This window comes from Scomber japonicus, chromosome 7, assembly GCF_027409825.1.
Source record: "Scomber japonicus isolate fScoJap1 chromosome 7, fScoJap1.pri, whole genome shotgun sequence".
Taxonomy (NCBI): domain Eukaryota; kingdom Metazoa; phylum Chordata; class Actinopteri; order Scombriformes; family Scombridae; genus Scomber; species Scomber japonicus.
The window spans coordinates 177,280-197,385 of record NC_070584.1 but is presented as its reverse complement, the minus strand read 5'-3'; the positions used below and the strand labels follow the sequence as shown (position 1 = coordinate 197,385).

Here is a 20,106-nt window from a genome sequence, read left to right as displayed (position 1 = left end):
TGAGGAGATGTGTTTGTGCTTATTCTTCTGCATCACAACACAACACTGGATTAGTTTTTTATAATGACTTTGATGTAAAATATTCACAATTGATCATAGTTTTATTTGTGGAACATGAAGATGGAGCATTCATACTGATTGTTATGTGAAGGTTTTTCTTGTTTTGTTTGAATTTAGATTTGTCATGTCAAGTTAATTAGTTATCAAGGTACATACAGTACAGTTTTGGATTTCATTGAGATCATGTGGAAAGTTTTTATTTGCTTCAGTTGCAGCGATCCATCATAGTTGTGTTCTGTGTGTTATTGTATTGACAGCTATGTTAGGGTGTGTTCTATTTAAGCTTTAAATTAAAAGCTTAAATAAGCAGAATGTATGGCAGAACTGTTATATTGCACAGGTGTACCTAATGGAGTGGCGGTTGAGTGTATGTATATGGTATACCAAACTTGAAAGAGTAATTTGAGGAAATTTAAGTTATATGTAAAATATGTCAATATTAAGTACAAAAAAGTACATTTAGATATAGTTCCATAAACTTGAGAGTATCTCAAAACTGTTTGCTAAGTGTATGTCTGCTGTATGGTTCAGATGCTCAGTGCTGAAGCTGGAGCGAAGACGCCTCAAATACTGAGACGAAAGAAGAGAGAGTGGATCCTTCCTCCTGTAAAGCTGTATGAGAACAAAGACTACACTGGCAGGGATTTTATTGCCAAGGTAATATATAATTCCCACCATTGCATGCTGTAGTATAATAATATTCACACCAAACTAGTTTAAAAGCTGTCAAAGTTGAATGATGTGCAGTCCTCAACAACATCAAACAACATTTTCTGTAAGCTTTCAGCAGCTCTCTCTGCAGTTAATGTTTGCCTCCTAGCAGCTGGGAAGAGAAGCTGTCTATCACTTCCAGTGAGTTAGACCATGAAGCCATAAAACACATGCTTAACGTTGGGTGTACTCTACTACTGTGTACTGCGTGTGAAAGTCCTAATAAAAACCAAACCAACCAGTTCAGTTTGACCCAGGTTTTAGTTCACCTGCTGAGTACACAAACTGACTCATTTAGGATCAGCATCTTACTGGAAACTGCTCTGTGTTTCTTTTTACTACAGCTAAACCAAAACATCTGGTCCACTGATGCAGTATTCATTTTTTTTAATCTCAGTGACAAGATGAGCAATTCAAAAAATATGTTAAAAAATAGTTTTAAAAGCAGCATCAGGTTTGTTGAAATGTACATTTAGTATTTTTGTTGGTTTTATATCATTTAAAATGACATTTGCACCATTTTTTACCAAAAGTAAGACTGAATGCTCCTGAAAATGTCATATGGTGTAACCACAAAATAATGATACATATTAAATATTTTATCCACCTACAGTATATTTAAGTAGACCTACTGTATATAGTTTAAATTCCATCAGTTTGTATTTCAGATGATTTTTGACTGAAGATGGAGGGACATTTTCTTCTTCAGATTGATTGATTGATTGATTGATCGATTGATTGATTGATTGAAGAGGACTATCAATAATACTCATACTCATATAAAGTTTTAATAAAAGCAATAATCCTAATTCACATAAACTCTTTGTTCTGTTATTAGATTCGTTCTGATAAAGACAAAAAGGCCCAGGTGGAGTATTATCTTACAGGAGTAGGTGCCAGCAAGCCACCTGTTAACCTCTTTGTGGTGGACCATAACACTGGGTTTGTACGTATAACGGGTATACTGGACCGGGAGAAACAACCATACTACAATGTAAGTCTTTCTTTAAAAGAGTACTAAGCCTTCTACTATACAGTATGAATTCAAAACTGTTGAAAGAATTTGAGAGAATGAGGTCAGGTGTAACCAAGCTCTTTCTAACCAAGGTTCTGCCTGAGGTTTCTTCCTGTTAAAAGGGAGTTTTTTCTCGCCACTGTTGCTCATGTGGGAATGTTGGGTCTCTTTAAAGTTAAAACCTGAAGAGTTCGGTTTAGAACCTGCTCTATGTGTAAAGTGCCTTGAGATGACTTTGTTGTGATTTGGCTCAATACAAATAAAGATTGATTGATTGATTGATTGATTGATTGATTGATTGATTTCCTCAGACTTATCTGAGGGGTAACATCCTGTTTATGTACTTCTTGAATGTTATGGAAGTACAATACCCAAATAGCTGGTTTATCATTTTAATACAAGATTGTGCAAGTAAAATCATTATTTTTTACCTTGTTACTGTGTGTGTTAGAAATTAATTTTCTGTTATTCTTTGAGGCCCTTTACTTTCTCTCATCCAAGCTGATGGCCTCATAAATCAGATGCTCTGGGTTTTGGTATGAGCATAACATATTAAGGGGTCTGATCTGGCTTGGGGCCCTTGGTTTCCTGGGTCTTGGGTACCCACGACTTATGTAGCCTACATGTGTTTGTCTCGTGGCTTTTTGCCATTGACAGTAATCAATCACCAATCACAGACCATATCTTTGATCCTTCAAAAACTAACACAAATTAAGTTTGTTCTTTGCTTGTTGAGACAAGCTTATGCCAATTTATGTGTGTGTTCTGTCTCGAGTGCCAATGGAAATAACGAATTAATGAATAATAATGAATTTGGAAAGATAATGCTGATGATCAGTGAGGTTAGTGGTTACTATTTGCCATGACAGTTAGCCAGTTCCAATTGAGCTTGAGATAGAAACTTAGAAATAGGATTTCTAAGGCCATAACAATCTTGATGCAAAGTCCATTTACTAGATTTCTACAGCTATGGAAATGGAGTTTTCTGGGTTTTTGGATCATTACTGTGTAATTATGTTTCTGTATTGTTTGCTTATATCTAAACAACCTTGCCCCATAACCTCATTTATTTCATGCAGATAACAGGAACTGCTAAATATCTAAATGGGGATACAGCAGAGGAAGACATTCCACTCACTGTCATAGTCCTGGATGAAAACGACAATCCTCCTTATTTTGAACTACATAAAGGCAGCATCGCTGAAGCAAGGAAAGAGGGTACTCAAGCCCTTAACTATGGAAAAATCCAATATTTTGCGATCAAACTTTAATAGTGTTAAGGATTATGAAATGTTTGCTTTGTGTGGGACAATTCTGTAGTCTGACCATTTGTCAAAAGACAAAGATAATTGTCCTACATTTCAATAAATAGTCTTTAATAGACCTGCATTCATGAACAGCATGTTTTCAGTCTCAGAAAATGCAAAGCATGTAATCTAGACAGCCCTTTGCAATGTAAAGCAATTTGTCAATCATTCGTTAAATAGGGTTCAATAGTATGTGTTTTGCTCTTGATGAAAAGCGATTTCTTAGCTGCTCACAGCTCCAGCTACATTTTCATAAATGTTGTGGCTGTAGTCTGTTTTATTGTCTTATTCTGTTTTTGAGCACAGTCATGTACTGTATCTGAACGTACTAGGTCTGAACAGGTCATCTTAACACTTTGTTGATATGTTCTTGCCCTGTTGGATCCACTGCAGGAACCCTTGTTATGCAGATCACAGGAAAAGATGACGACCAACCTGGGACAAAAAATTCTGAATTGGCCTATAGCATCGTTAGTCAAGAGCCAGCAGGCTCAGGCCCAATGTTCACCATAGACAAAAAGACGGGCAAACTATATATCAAAGATCCCACACTGGACAGAGAGGTAAGACTATTCACCACTTAAGATCTGTCATTCATTTTCATGGGGAGTAATTAGGAAGCATGGGAGTTAGCACTTGTCTTTGAGTACACTCTTCAGCTTATCAGACCTTCGCACAAGTTGAACTATGGCACTGCAAAAAAATTGAGGAAAATGTTCTCTGAAATTAAACACCAAGGTGAAATCAAATAATTGTTTTATAGAAGCACTAGTTTGTCCTGATATTCTCATCACATCAAACAGCCAACATAACACTATTCTTAAACTTGACTGACACCTGATCTAATTAGCTTCTATCAACACACAGCACCTATACATATCTCCAATAATAGATGGATGTGTGAGTAATTAATGGTTTTGTTGTTTGTTTTTCTGACAGACATGTGACTTTTACAAACTGATTGTTACGGCGACTGATCTGGGAGGAGCACCAGGGGGACTAACAGGGACAGGAACTGTGGAGATCCAGGTCACTGATATCAATGACAATATCCCCATTTTGGACAAATCTGACGTGAGGAATACTTCATACAGTACACACACACACACACACACATACACACAGCACTCAGCAACATATATCAACCCTTTAATAGGCCTTCAACGTTGGCTCTGTTCCAGCAGTGTTTCCCATACAAAGGCGCTATCCCACATACAATGATTTCATAATGCACACAGACCAGTGGACCTTCAGACCACATACGTATCATAATTCTTATCTCCCAGAATTCTGAATCAATTAACAATGTCAAAAATCAATGTCAAATGTTCTAAATTTTAGCTAACAAATTGAAGTTCATCTTTAAATAAAGGCAGCAGTAACAAACATTTTGATTTAATGACTAAGTAATTAGCTTTGCTAGGCGAATGTGAAGTATATTATGAACTGTGGCGAGCAGAGGGTCTCGAAGTTAATTTGAATTATTACTTCTGTCTACACTTTCAAGGGTTTAGGGTAATAAGGTTCGATGGGCGTAACCCATTAAGACACACAGGTTCGTTTACTCAAGAGGCAAGAGACGTGGTTCAAAGTTGTTAGAAAAAAGGGTGCACTCTATTAGAAAGATTTTTTTTTTTTAAATACCATTCATATCCAAAAAAGAAAAGAAAGGGGGGGAAAGGGAGCCTAATCAGGGGCTGAGGCCTACTGGTGGGAAAGGAGCTAGTGAAGGCAGGGGACCCAACAAAAAGAATAAAGAAAGGGTTTTTTTGTTTTTAATCAATTGTTTTCACTATATATTGTATATCTTGTTGTGTTTGCAGTACTCTGGATCTGTGGATGAAAATGTGGCCGATGTAGTTGTAATGAGAATCAAAGCTCTGGACAAAGACCTGGAACCCTCAGACAACTGGGTTGCTGTCTTCATTATCGATAAAGGAAATGAGGATGGTATCTTCTCCATTGAGACTGACAGAAAAACCAATGAGGGCATCCTGAAGCTGATAAAGGTACTCACCCTTGTATGATGTAACTTTGAATGTGTTTTGGCATTGTAATTTCTGTTTCTGTTCTGCTTTGAATGACTCAAACACGTGTTGGGCAGGTTCCTAACATTAGTTTATTGCTTCTTGTTTCTTGCCGTCTTCTCTTTCAACCTGCCTGAACAGCCTTTGGATTTTGAAGATGTGAAGAATCTTGAGCTCAGCCTGCTCATTGAGAATGTAGCTCCTTTCGTGGAGGGCGATGCTATACTGATAGATGTGGGTGTTCTAGCTGGAGAGGGTGATTCCATCCCAAATGGAGCTGGTGCTGGTGCTGGTGCTGGTGCTGGAGCTAGTGCGGGTGCCGGAGCTGGTGCTGATGCAGGTGCTGATGCAGGTGCTGATGCTGGTGCTGATGCTGGTGCTGATGCTGGTGCAGGAGCTGGACCTGATGCTGGTGCTGGTGCTGGTGCTGGTGCTGGAGCTGGTGCTGGAGCCGATGCTGGTGCTGGAGCTGATGCTGGTGCTGACCCTGACGCTGACCCGAATGGAGGGGTGGATACTGGGTTGCCAGTGGGACTGAAGCCTGGGGCAGGGCCCGGCCCTGGAGTTAAGCCTGGTGTTGGCCCAGGACCTGGCACTAAACCAAAGCCAGGCGTCAAACCAGAAACAAAGCCAAAGGAAACACAGAAAAGCTACTCTATTAAGATTGCAGTGAACAATATGCCAGAGGCTCCAGCATTTATACCAGACACTAAAACTGTTCCTGTATCAGAGGATCCAAATGAACTACCAGAGGATGGTGTAATCGCAGTGTTTCCTGCTGTTGATCCAGACACAGGAGAAGCAGCACAAGATGTCAGGTTAGTCAAGCCAAACAACTGATACAACTTTAAAAGAGACCAGTAAACGGTCATATTATGTGAGACTGTGCAGTAGGGCTTTGAGGTAAATGCTAACATCAGTATACATCAGTCAGTACATGTTCACATTGTGTTGACATATTGATTGGTTTTATTAGATTAACATGTTATGATGTTCAAATGTAGTAAATAGCCTGAAAAACACAGCACAGCTCAGGCTGATGGGAATGTTAGTTGGATTTACAGGTATTTGGTCATGAACCACAGTATGAGAAAAAAATACATTTTGACCTGATGATGATGATTCAATAGTTTTCAAGACATTTTTCTCAAAAACAAAACTATCAACCTCTTAATGGCACAAGATGAAAAGTCAAGGGTTCACCAACATGATTATAATTCACCCTTAGAGGGACAGGAATGTCTGTACCATAGTGGTTAGTGAAACGTTTCACCCAGAGCCATTAAGCACCACCAGGGTCATTAAGTCACAATGATATCATATGCAAAGTAGTTGACCAACTGACTGATTCCTACAGCTTGCATGGTTAGAAATGGCAACTATATAAAGGCATATTTCTTGTAAATAGGTCTATTCCCTTTCTTGTGTTAGAAAAGACTCTCCTGTCTGTGCAGTATGTAGCTTGAGCCAGATGGAAAACAGCTTAACGTCTGGAAGACTTAGAACAGGGGGAAACAGCTAGATTGTGTCAATTAGTTTTAGCTTTAGAGGTGCTGGTAGGTGTATTTCTGAAGTCTGGACAAAGCCTGGCAAGCTGTTTCACCTTGCTTCCAGTATTTATGCTAAGCTTAGCTAACATTTTCTGCAACTCAATCTCTGGTAGAAATCACTACTTTTGACTTGATAGTTTATTGTTGCTTTACTTTACAATTTGTTGTGCTCCAGTTATGCCAAAGCCTACGATCCAAACAACTGGTTTACCATTGACGAAGAAACAGCTGAGATTAAACTCATCAAGGTACCAGACAGAGAATCGCCATTCTTGGTGAACGGTACCTACATTGCCAAGATTCTGGCTATAACCAAAGGTAATACCATTTTTCACACTATAATCCTGTATTGTTTATTGTAGACAATGGCTTAATTTCAGTTTGTTTAATTTATTCCGTATACTTGTCTGGACATGTTTTATAACCTTTAAGTTTACAAGTTAGATGAGTGTTTAATAGTTGTCAAAGGGAAGTTATGAAATAATCTACAATTAGGCACACCAGCCAAATAATTTTATGACTTAAGGAGTGTCCGCCATAAAAAGAGAGTCTGGCAAAGTAATGTGAATCCAATACTACATGTTGAAAAAGCTTTTATGTGGTTACAAAAACACTGTTTGAGTATCCTACAGATGTCTGTGATTTTAATGCTGTCAGACAAACTATAAACTGTAGCTGTTGTTGTTACTTTACAATCTGTGTGCTGTTTGACTGACTAAGCTATTCACATCCTCAGACATGCCATCTAAGACATCCACAGGAACAATAGCCGTCCGAATAGCTGACTCCAACGACCACTGTCCCACGCTGACCACCAGCTACGAAAGTCTGTGCTCTGATGAAAAAACAGTTTATGTGACTGGTTTTGATGAGGATGTTAGTCCCAATGCTGCTCCATTCACCTTCAGAATCATGTCTGATGGGACACGTGGCAGCTGGAATGTTGAAGTCATTAATGGTAAGAAAATGCACTAAATGTTAAGAGTCCAAAGTGGATACTTATTTTCTTTCTTTTTCATTAGTGTTTTTTTCTAAATCATTTTCTTAGCTTGTGCTTGCCATGGTGGAAATAACTGAGACATAGCCATATATTGCATACAGTGAAAATGATTTCTTAAAGCACCAAAAGTGAAATTCGATTGTGATACCAAGAATTTAAAGACAAACAGTGCAGTGTGTATACACTGTAGGCTGTTTGTAGGTGAATGATGCAACTCAAAACCCAAGCCAAGTTCTTGTGGTTTGCTTGGCACCAAGTTGGAATGTCATGGTTAGGACATTTTTCCACTGGTTTATAGACGACACCAGACGATAATGTTATCAGTGCATGTCTGAATACTGGTTACACCTTTATATGCAGACACTGTGGGCCTAACAACTTTTCATTTCTGCCCCTAGAGACGAGTGCCGCTCTTCACTCAGGGGAGACCCTGTGGCCAGGCATATATAAGCTGCAGGTGGAGGTGTCAGATGCTCAGGGTCTGTCATGCCCAGTCAACGAGGTTTTTGAAGTGGATGTCTGTAACTGTGAGGACACCAATGACTGCAGCCTAAGGACAGCCAAACTAGGAGCATCAGCAGTATCAGCTAAGTTATCGGCCCCAGCCATCAGCCTGCTGTTAATCGCACTGTGCTTACTGTTGTGTGAGTTGATTTGGATGTTTTGTATAATTATTTTATATTTTATAAAATTAAGTTGTTAGTATATTCCTATCCAGTTATGCTGTGCATGACACAGATCTCTTTGTATTAGGCAAGCAGTCCCAGATGTTATGTAGAAGAAGCAACAAAATAAATTTTGCAGTATAGCATTATTGTGTTTTATTCATAATTTTAATTAATGTAAAGCAAGTTTTTCATGATCCATTAACCACTTTTAGTGAACATTTAAAAAGTTGCTGTTTAGGGTGTCTGTAGCTTTTCCAAGTAATGACACCTGATTTACATATATGAAGACTACAAAACATAATACAGATATATTGGAAAGTGCTTCTTGCACACCTTGAGTGTCTATACTATGTTATTTTTTCTCTCTGCAGTCATCCCTCTTCTCCTGCTATTCTGTCAGTGTGGAGGGGCAAATACCATCTTTGCTGACCAATTTACTGATCTGCCATTTGAGGCCAAGGAGCACCTCATATCCTACCACACAGAGGGCAAAGGCGATGATAGGGTGGGCTGGCTTTTTTGTCTTCTTTTTGTGGGAAGGAAATGCTACATGATGATTTTAGTTCACAAATTGACAGAAATAGATATAACCCTACAATTATTGAAGTGAGTGACTTTAACAGTAATGAAAAGTGGGCGGTAGTATGGTTTGTCACTAGGATATCATATGGAATCCTATCACAAATCATTTAAATTATACGTAATTTTATTTTTTTCCGTTCTTTTGTAGGAAGTACCACTCCAAAGTGTTCCTATCATGTTAGCAACCCAAAAGATCGTTGCAGCAGCACCCGCAGCGAACGTCAACAGTTTTCCTACACAAATCCTTGAAACTCAACAGTCATTCTATGAATCTACACAGAAGTTTCAGGAAACCAATCAGAGTGTCATGGAGGTTGACAACGCTTACAGATTTTCAAGGGAATCATTTAGTTATGGCATGAGCAATGCTACATTCAAAAGGGAAAGAGTTGGTTCTGACCACACAACAGCTTTGTATGAGAATATAGCCCTACCTGACGCTTTCCTGAGTGATTACTACTCACAGGTACTGGTACTATTTCAGCTTTGCATACAACTGTTTTTACTTTGCATTCATGCAAGTTACTGACACCACTGTTCTTGCAATATCTTTGCCCATAACAGAAAGCGATGTGTAATGTGCCAGTGAAGGACAGTCTGTTGGTGTATAATGATGAGGGCCGGGACTCTCCTGCTGGCTCAGTTGGCTGTTGCAGCCTCCTGGAGTCTGCCAACGATCTTCAGTTCCTCAATGACCTGGGGCCAAAGTTCAAGACTCTAGCTGAAATTTGTTCCCCTCCAACACCAACACCTGGACCTTCTTTCAAAGTAGCAGGTGCTGTCAAAACCACAGTTGTTGAACAGGTTGTTAAGCCCAAAATTGAGCGCATTGTTGAGACAAAGCATACTGATATAAAGACAGAGAACGTGATATCATCTACTAACATTTCCAAATCAAGCTCTGACCTGTCATCCATGACACTTCCTCACTCAAAGGCCACTAACATCAGTCATTCCTCTATTAGTCGTTCTGCCACTCTGCCCCATCAAACTCAGACAATTGTAGTACAACAGCAGCCAGTTTACTACACCACAAGCCCTGTACTACAACCCATTAGCTATTTAGTTCAACCACAGTTACAGAACACTGTTTTGCTGGCAGAAAGGGCCCATGGAGCCAATGTTCCTGGTGTATATGTAGTTAGTGGGACACAGAGTCCAACTTCTGGACTTGTGGTCAGAGGGCTCCAGAGTCCTCCTTCTGGGTTTGTAGTCACTGGATCACAAGTTTCTTCTTCTGGGCTAGTTATTCAGGGCACTGAGAGCAAGAAAAGCCCCACAAGCCCTACGAGCTCCATGAGTCCAGTCAGCCCCACCTTGTTGCTACCAGGGAGCTCTAATGTGTCCCAGGGCTCAGCCCCAGTGGAGAGCTGGACAATCATAGGGCAAAATCCTGGGGGAAATTATATCTTAGCTCAGGATAAGAGTGGTCCAGGTGAGGCAAGGGGGATTAACCCAGGCTCACCTCAGGGCATTTTGCCCAGAGGTGCTATCCTGGTAAAAGAGGCTGCTTCCCCTCAGGGGGTGTTAGGTCAGGCAGCCCAGGGTAGTGTGCATGGCATTCTGCCACGACACATGGGGAAAACATGGGTTGCCCAGCCAGGGCAAATGGGATTTGGGCCATTGACTGTTTTGGGAGTTGGTGCTGGGCATCCAAGAATGCAAATGGGGCAGGTGGTGGCATTGAATCCAGAAGTCAACCAAGCTGGACTTAGATCAGCTGGAATGACTCCAGTTGGGACAAGGCAGGTTACTGTAAAGCAATCCCAAGAAATTCCTCCATTGAAGCAAACAAATGTTATGCCAAACACATGCAGACTAAATACCAACACTGTAAATACCTTTATTACTGCTGAAACAATCACAACTCATCCTCTTTCAAAGGAAGAGGTTATGATGGAAAATCAGTTTGAGGGTTACACTGATCCAGTTGAGAAAATGCATCATGATCCAGTTAAAGAAAAGCATTGGGAAGATATGATCACTTACACTTCAGAACAGGAGTCAACACTTGATGATGGATATCCTAGTGAGATGGTTCAAGAAGCATTTAAAGACAATGAGAGCATGCAAGAGTACCCAACACAAAAATCTGAAATTATCAAGGTTGACGAAAATATTGTGAAATCATTAACAGGGCCAGGTGTACAGCAGAAATTATTAGAGCAGGCTCTCACAGTGGTAGAGAAACCAGGAGATACAACAGAGAATATTATGCCTGATCAACTGAACGAAACCCCTGAAGATTCAACAAACAAATTTACAGATGTGCTAAGTCATGCAACAGAACCCAATGAACCACAAGAGAATGACAAGGAAGCTGACGTTTCACAATTAGAACAGCAAGACAATCATGTCCAAGGGATGTCCAATGAAGATGTATCTGCAGTTACTCAAATGATCACTACACAAGCTTTCCTACCTGGATCTGATGTCCTCGATTTAATCAATGCAGACAAAGAGAAGGAGGAGACGTCAATATTTCCCCAAGGAGAGGAATCTATTTCTACTTCAGGCAACATCAACATTTTGGATGATAAAACACAAGATAACTCAAAGGAGACTGTGGGTGGATGGGAAGCAGAATCTTTGAGAGAATCAGAACTAGTAGAAGAACAGGGAGAAACTGTTGATCTCAACATAGTTAAAAGTGCAGAGGACAAAAGTTCTGAAGTTGGATTGGAACCTGAATCAAATGAAGTCACAGATGATCAAACAGAAAGGGAACAGGAGAAAGATATTATGGCAGAAAGGGTGGTTTCAAATTTAGAGAAAAGTCAAGATTTTACCACTACTGATGGAATTCAGGCACAGGAAGACATGGAAACAATAACTACTGTCACCATGGATGAACATGATTCTGAAATAAGAGTCTTTATTGTGGGTGATGAATTGTCAGCAACTAATCCAGATGAGAGTTCAGATGACACTGTGGATGACACTGGAGAACAGTTAATCCCAGATCAGGAAGCAATGCAAGAGGATCACAGACTGGAGGATAAGATAGACGATGGTCATGTAAATATGGATATTTCTGATACTGATGACAAAGTGCCACATGATGTTACCACTCAAGTGCAAGTAGAGTACTCCAATGTGCTAACCACTGCAACATTAGAGAAACAGCTGTATACAGCAGAAGACAGCAGCTGTGGATACAAAGAAGAAGACAATGATGATGCTGACCAAAATATATCATCAGGATCAGGAGTAGACCAAGATGAAGTTAATGCAGATGCAGACAGCACAAAAGATGGAGAGAATGGGAAGAGTGTTGTGGATGAAGTGGTGTCACACCTAAGTTTCAGCATCTCCAATGACCCAGATTCATACATTGAAAGACAAGATGCATTGAGCAATTCTCAAATAGAAGATAAATTCATCTCCGATGTCAGCATTAGTGATGAAGAGAAAGACAAAGAAGTTGTAAGGAAAATTACATCATATGTAGACCAAGACAAGGGCATTGGGGAAGAGTTACTGTCAACCATACAGCAAGATAGTAGCACTTCAAATGACCAAGATGAAGAGATTGGAAAAGAAAATGCAGGATGCATGATTACCCAAGTGGAAGATCAGCTGATCTCAGAAGACATCATACACAATGGTGTGAAAGAGAAAGATATTGTTGGGCAAGAGGAAACACCTGTACAGGAAACTACCAGTATCTCAGATGAAGATGATTACAATGAGAGAGACGATGCATTAAACACAACTTCTCAAGAGGTGGATACGCTCCTCTCTGATGACAGGGTAAGTGATGAAGAAAGAGCAGAAGAAGACACACCACCTATACAGCAAAAAATCAGCATTTCAGATGACCAACATGAAATGAGTGAAAGAGAAGATGCATCAGGAGTGAGGTGTCACTTGGAGGATGAGCCCATGTGCTCAGATAACATACATGATGGAGGAGAAGAGGAAAGAGATGTCACATCCACCTTACAGACAATAATTAGCGTCTCAGATAACCAAACTGAAGAGCATGCAAAAGAAGACACATCAGGCAAGAGTTCTCAAGTTGAGGCAGAAGAACTTAAGTCTTACCAGTTGTTAGAGGAGGACTCTCAATATGTAGAGAGTGAATGTTTATCTGAGAAAGCAGTGGAGATGTCAGAGATGACTGAAACTCAAGAAATGTTTTGTGAAGTAAGGCAAAGGGTTAACTCTTCTGAAGTGAGGGACACAACTCAGGGTATTACTGAGAAACAAAATACTTCTGGCCTTCATTTAATGAGGGTTGCTAACATGGATAGTTTGGATGATATGGTCGCATCTTCAGAAGAACTTAGATCAACCATGACAGCCACAGGACAAGTTTCAGTATCCAGTGAAGACATAGAGACTACTGCGAGCATGTTTGCATCTGGACAAATAGCTGAGAGTGAAGGAAATCATTTTGATATCCAGAACCCAGATGTAACTGAAATTGAACATAGTGAGGGCGAGTGTGTAGATCTCACTTTGGAAACAGCCGAAGCAGACGTCAGTTTTGACCTAAAGACTAGAGAAGGATTAGAAGCAAGTAATGCAACTGGTCCAGTATCACCAACATTTTGTTCAGAGATCAAAGTGATAGACCAGACCACATCTTCAGTCTTGGAAACAGGCTCAGCAGAGACAGGACCTCAAAGTTGTATTGCAACAAATGAGGTAGCTGAGGAGGCTGGTTACCTAGTCCAGGATGAGAGTGTTCACATGACCGGAGAAGAAGCAGAGGTAGACCCAAACACAACAGGGCAAGCTAGTTTGGTACAGGTTGTGTCAAGACCTCCTGATGACATGCCTGAAGCAGAAGCTAGTGGTGGCCAAGTTAGTACTGTGCAGCTCCAAACTCCACGGAACAAATCTAGAAAGAGCAAAAAGGACTCCAAGAAGAGTCCCAAAACTCCAAAAAGCCCTTCAGGAAAGTGTAAGCAACAGTAATGGCTTTCAAATTTAAAGCTGCTTTGACAACTTTGCAGTTACCTAAAGATTCTAAAATGGAAGTGAGATGTTGAATTAGGAAGTTTCTCTAATAATTACATAAGAAATGAGTAGAATTTTATGAATTGACATATTAAACACTTTCAAGACGGGTTTTGCTAGGCAAATGTTGTATGTAAGGTTTCTATTTAGACCTTCATTTAGTCAACTGATGTCAAAAAATAAAGGACTGGACTGCTATACGCATCAAACGATGCTACGCTCTAGGATGCAGCAAATGTGTGTTGCACTCGAGAAACCTTTGTTTTGTAGGGCAGGGCAACATCTGCCAGCCGATTTTCCTTTTGGAAACATATCAAGTACCTAAAAGCTGTTGCCTTCTTAAGTCCAAACCTCAGAGTTCCTTTGAGTTGAAGCTAGTTGACTACCCCCATCACATATATCTCAACCAGTCTCATCTTGACTGTGATCAATGTATTCCAAATTGACAAGAACATCAGAGACTTCTAGATTTGTCTTTTTTTCAGTTGAGTAATTTCCCATTAATAACTAACACCAGAATATAATTTGGTTGTTGGCTGTATTCAGCTAGGGTGGATATAACAATTACACAGGGTCAATGCTGAAACATAACATAGTGTTATAATGGCACATAGATAAGTAGATAAGAGATTTTGGGCCTGATTTACTAAGATCCCAAATCGAGGGTACTAAATTGCGTGTGCAGTGGAATAAAAATTTGGTAAATCACAATGCGTGATCTAAATAACATATTTACATTTTCTCCTCCCTGTATTTTACACATTGGGGTAAAAATGCCCCATATTACATATTCATTATGGCAAAAATACTAAATGGACAGCTCGTATTATCTTGCACAGTTGAAAGACGTAAACCTCAGTGCGCAGCGTTAATAGATCAGCTTGCACATTTTTTGTGGGTGATGTCAAGTTTGCACATGTTTTTACATGTAAATCAGGCCCATTGAGTCAGTAATGTCAATTAATCAATATCTATCTGACATTTGGTCACATTTGCCACCATAGTTTACAGATTATACATTTTGGCAAGTTGCTTGTTTCATTTTTCCTTTAGACTACTTTTTGTAGTTGATAGCTGATACAAAACAAAAATCCAAGACTTCAAGTTACATATGGAAAAATCTGCGTTTTGTGTTTGTAAGGTCATTATAACAGTAAAAATAGGCCTGTTTTACAGCTACGTTTTTGTACACATTACAACAGCAAATACGTATAAATGTATATATGATTTAGTTGCTGCTTGGTTTTATAAGTGATTGCAAATGATTATGTTTTTTTGAATTGTGGTGTTGGGGAAACCTTGAGCCTTGAATAAGCTGCATGTTTAAATTTGCTATATTGTAACTTCTGTGTTTGAGGAATCTCTTCTTGTTTGTTTGTAACTGGAATGTAAAGAGGCATGTTTTTTCTGTATCTTGGACTTTTCTTTGTATTCTATACTGAATTTATAAAAATGTGATGTTTTCTTAGATGTTGTGAGTATCTGCCCTATAGAGCAACTCAGATCTGGATGCTTCCCTTAGATTTGATTCAGTTTCATTGTATTCATTTATCAACACATGCTTTCATTAAAGATATCCCCAAACCTCACAACCACATTACTTACAAGGCTAAACTAAACTGCCTGTCTGTAAATACAAGATTTGAATATACGTATATTTACATGCAATTAATACATTGAATTTAGAGTAAAAGGTTTTTATAATACTGACTATATATCTGATGACATTAATTGCATATTTTTGTATTTTGATGTTCTAATGATACAATTTTGACTGCCTTCAGTACTGATACAATGCTCTCCTTTTCCAAAATGTTAAAACTGTGTATCTTACTGTGTGGAACTCACTAAAATCTATGAAGTTCCTTAATGACATTGGAAAAATGACATGATATCAACCAATACCCAAACCACATAACAATCTCAGTATCAGCATTCATTACAATCTGTTGTGTTGTATTTGTATTTGTTTCATCTGTCTTGTTCACAAGATAAAGACACTTTGTTTTCGCAATCTGTTGACAAAAAAGAGAAAGTTGTTATAGGATTTTTTGTTTTTCTTTCTGTTACTTGCTAACATGATGGTTTAAATCTAATGGTGAATCGCAGGCATGTCCAAACTATTCCATAAAGGGCCTTTTGTCAGCAGGTTTTTGTTCCAAGCAATTAGGAGCACACATGATTCAATCAATCAACTGTGTGAAGACTGAGATGAGTTGATTAAATGGGTTGAGCCTGGTGTGCTCCTGCTTGGTTGGAATGAAAACCCGCTGCCCACAGCCCTTTATGGAATAGTTTGGACATGCCTGGTTTAAAGGGATTTGAATTTAAATATATTGGATCTTCTTTAATTGATCAATTAAATACTCAGTATAGTTCATTTTGCAATTGTAGAATGCAGACTCCCCCTCCAGGTTGCCGAACCTCCCAAATTAGTTTCATAATAATGGCTTTTGTGAGATGCCAACTTTTGGGGATCATTTTTTTTATTGTTACATTACTGTCAAATTTCTGTCTGCTAAAGTAAAAATGGCCATTTATTGTCAGTGGAAAGTGCAATGTTTTAAGATAGTTTCAGCATTAAACTTTAACATTAGCCTATCATATAATTTCAAGTTTTTGGGTTGAGAAATGATAAAGATTTCATTAAAAGAAAACCTTAACATTGTGACAGTTGGGAAAATAGTCTTAGTAGTGGGTCCTCCTATGAGCCTGTAAGCTTCAAATTCTGGATTTCAAATTTAATTCATACTGCAGGCTCTCTAAAATAATTTTTTATTGCAAGGTCATCATCATCATCATCATCATCATCAACATCATCATCACCATCATCAAAAAGGAGTTGGATAAAATAACAGAAATGACACAACAGCTTAGATAACTACACAACACAAAGACAATAAATCAAATGACATGCAACTATAATAATAATAACTTTATTTTATATAGCGCTTTTCATGAAACCCAAGGTCGCTTCATAATAACAAGAAACACAGACAAAAACACACATTTAGCCGGCAAAAGCCTGCAGGAACAAAGACAGCAATAAAGGAAAACAATTTGATAATGTATGGACTATAATTTATGAGGCTTTATAGAGAGTGGAGGAGCGAGATCGACCAGCTATCAAGGAAAGAAATAGTTTCTGTGATGACTGTTGAGTGTGTTTGTGTGCGTGAATGTAATGTATGTGAATGTGTATATGTGGGGGGTGGGAGGGTGTAAAAATGGGAGGGGTTAATGGTAAAGATGGGTGGGAGTGGGGTGTAAGGGTGGGTGGGTGGGTTGCTGAGGGTATGTGTAGGAAGAGTGGGATGGTGGGTGGTTGAGTGTATGTGTGGATGAGATGCGTGGATGAAGGGTGCTTGTGTGTGAAAGACAATATCCACAGGAATAAAAAAAAAAAGCACAACCTCTCAAGGATCATCATGAGTGATATCTGTTAAAATGTTGAGACCAATGTACAAAGCATCTGATGGACAGTTATGGAATAATATGAATGACCATGCTTTGTGTGAGACTTTTGAGTTTGTGTTGTAAATATAATAATAAAAACAAAAACAAAAACAAAAAAAAGCCTGCAGGAACAAGTGCCTTTTCAACAATGATTTAAAAGAGCCCAGAGTTGGTGCTAGGTGAATGTTAGGAGGGAGCGAGTTCCACAGTGTAGGAGCTACCACACTGAAAGCCCTGCTCCCGAAGGTTTGCCTTCTGGTGCGGGGGATGGACAGGAGGCCCAAGTCGGCGGAGCGCAGGTCTCGTGAAGGGTGGTAGACATGGAGGAGTTATGTTAAGTACTGGGGTGCAACAGCATGAAGATAACTATGTGGTTTCAGTGATGGCAGCATCTATAGAAAAAAGCTTTGCAACTGACAAACTAAACGTAATACATTTACTGATTAAAGATTATGAAAATAAAAGCCCATTTCTCACTAGAAATGTCAAAATGCATTTAATGCTGAAACTATTTCTTCTTTTCTTTTTCTTTTTTCTTTTTTGGTAGCCAGAAACTGATAGTCATGTGACATTGACACAGGTCAATAAAAAATGATGAATAATAATGTAGGCATCTCACAATTCTAAAGACAATTCCATTGTGAGAATATGCTTTGCACTGTGGATCAACGTAGTTATTACAATTTTTGTAAATAAAGTTGAGAAATAAAGTGTGTTTGTGAAATAATGCATTTGTCTGAGTATGAATTTGGACTGCACTGACTGGAACATAGAAACAAAGAATGACTCATTGTTTAAACCTTGTCAACAGTGTTGTTAATGAATGTTGAGAAAGTCTGAGCTGTCTTGTTCTCATGTAGCCAAGAATCAGACTTGTTTTACCGGGAGATGTGATTGCTTACACTGCAGTGTCAAGGGAGGACCTGCATTTGCACTGATGCATTAAAATTATGCTGGGATGGTTACCAAAAACATCAGGCCAAAAGTATTTGCGCCTGTTAAAACAATTCTGTGCTTATAACAATCAATGACTAACACTAGTCCAAAAATAACAATAGACTAAAATTAACAATGTTTTCTTGGAAAATATGAAAATCACTTTTTCATAGAAATAATCATCATAATCATAATAATATAACAATAATTTGTATTTATAGAGCACTTTTCAATACCATGATACAAAGTACTTCACAAAGGCAGCAAAATAAAACAGATGACTCATAAAATTGGTACATTTAAAGAAAAAACTTAAAAAATAAAAAATTAAAAAAAATAAAAAGAGGACAATTTAAACAGGAATTAGAGACAGTTCAAAGAAAACGTAAACTTTTAAAAATCAGGAGAGGCTCTGACAAAAGTATGTTTAATGAGACTTTGAGACTGAGTCATTCACCCTAATTTCCTCAGGCAGATCATTGCAGTGCCTCAGGGCCCTGACCTCAAGAGCTCTGTCCCCTGTAGTTTTCAGCTAAAGCTAACAGATAAAAGACCTCTACGGCTCGTACAGTACTAAGAGCAGTACTCAGAGCAGGGACAAAAGCCCTGAAGAGCCTCAAAAGTAATCAGTAAAATATTAAAATCAATTCTAAAACATACAGGGAAACATCCTGGCAGCGAGTTTTGTACAGTTTGGAGTTGATCAATAGATTTTTGGTTCAGATGAGTGCAAAGACTGTTGCAATAATCCAGGCGTGATGAGATGAAGTCCCAAACTCTACTGTACCAGCCATCTATAGTATATGAGCCTCACTGTAAATCTAAAAACACATTTCCTTCTTCTGCTCCTCTTCATCCCAACTTGAACTGAACTGAAACAATAAAATACAAGAGCCTTTACAATCACCAGATATCAACCCAGAGGAACACCTATGGAAGATTATGGACCAATGTGTAAACGATGCTCTCCATCACCATCTCCATAAGACTCCCTCCAATAGAGTTCCACAGACTTGGCAAGGAGCACTGAAACTGTTCTGGAGGCTCGTGGTGGCTTGACTCTATACTAAGACAATCATGTTGGTTTTTTCTTTAATCTGTCACCCAAGTGGCAAGAAACTTTGTTTGTTGACTGGCTTCTAGTTTTAAATATGTTTGCGAGTCAAACAGTTTTGCAGTTGTTTGTTTGGCCATGAGCCACTGGTCAATGAGTCATAGTGTCTTTTTTCATCCAATGCTATTTGGTGAGGAGTCTGTAAAATGAGTGTAAAGAGCATAGAAAGAAGAATATGGCATAATATTTCTCTAGCCACATTGTTGATCATTGGATAATAATATATATTACACCCCAACTGCTGATAGTGGCACTGTAGGTTTCAATTGAAGAGGTGAAATTATACACACATCACATACTGTATGTGTAAGTGTGCAAAACATATTCAAATAAACAAAGTAAGAATACAAAGTCGAAACATTTCAGTGGTAGGTTTCTCATCATTTAGTTTGATAAATAACTTGCTGCAATGTCTAGTGAGAAATGTGAGAAATGTACTTGTCAGATGTTGACACATGCTGATATTGATAATTCACAATATAAGGTTTGTAATGTTGCAAATCCATGAAAGTTCATTGCTTAAAACCTTCACACAGACCACAGTCAGGTTCCTATACTGTGTACCATAGTTTTAAACCATGAAAAAACATACATAAAGATGATTACATTAGTAAGACTAATTCAGTTTCCATTTGAGTGCTGTAATGTAAGTAGAAAGTTAGTATGTAAGTGCTACTAAGTACACAGTGGGTTTTCTACCTCATATGCACTC

General features: G+C 38.7%; 1 protein-coding gene across 1 annotated transcript; it reads left to right on the top strand.

The window, feature by feature from the left end:
- The first annotated feature begins 591 nt into the window (after positions 1-591).
- On the top strand, positions 592-13,846 carry LOC128361698 (uncharacterized). Its single transcript, XM_053322242.1, has 13 exons — positions 592-717; positions 1,610-1,765; positions 2,866-3,004; positions 3,487-3,656; positions 4,033-4,167; positions 4,917-5,102; positions 5,262-5,938; positions 6,846-6,988; positions 7,407-7,628; positions 8,069-8,314; positions 8,710-8,843; positions 9,069-9,386; positions 9,485-13,846. Exons 1-13 carry the CDS (start codon positions 592-594, stop codon positions 13,844-13,846), a joined length of 7,014 nt encoding a protein of 2,337 aa, XP_053178217.1.
- The last annotated feature ends 6,260 nt before the right edge of the window (positions 13,847-20,106 follow it).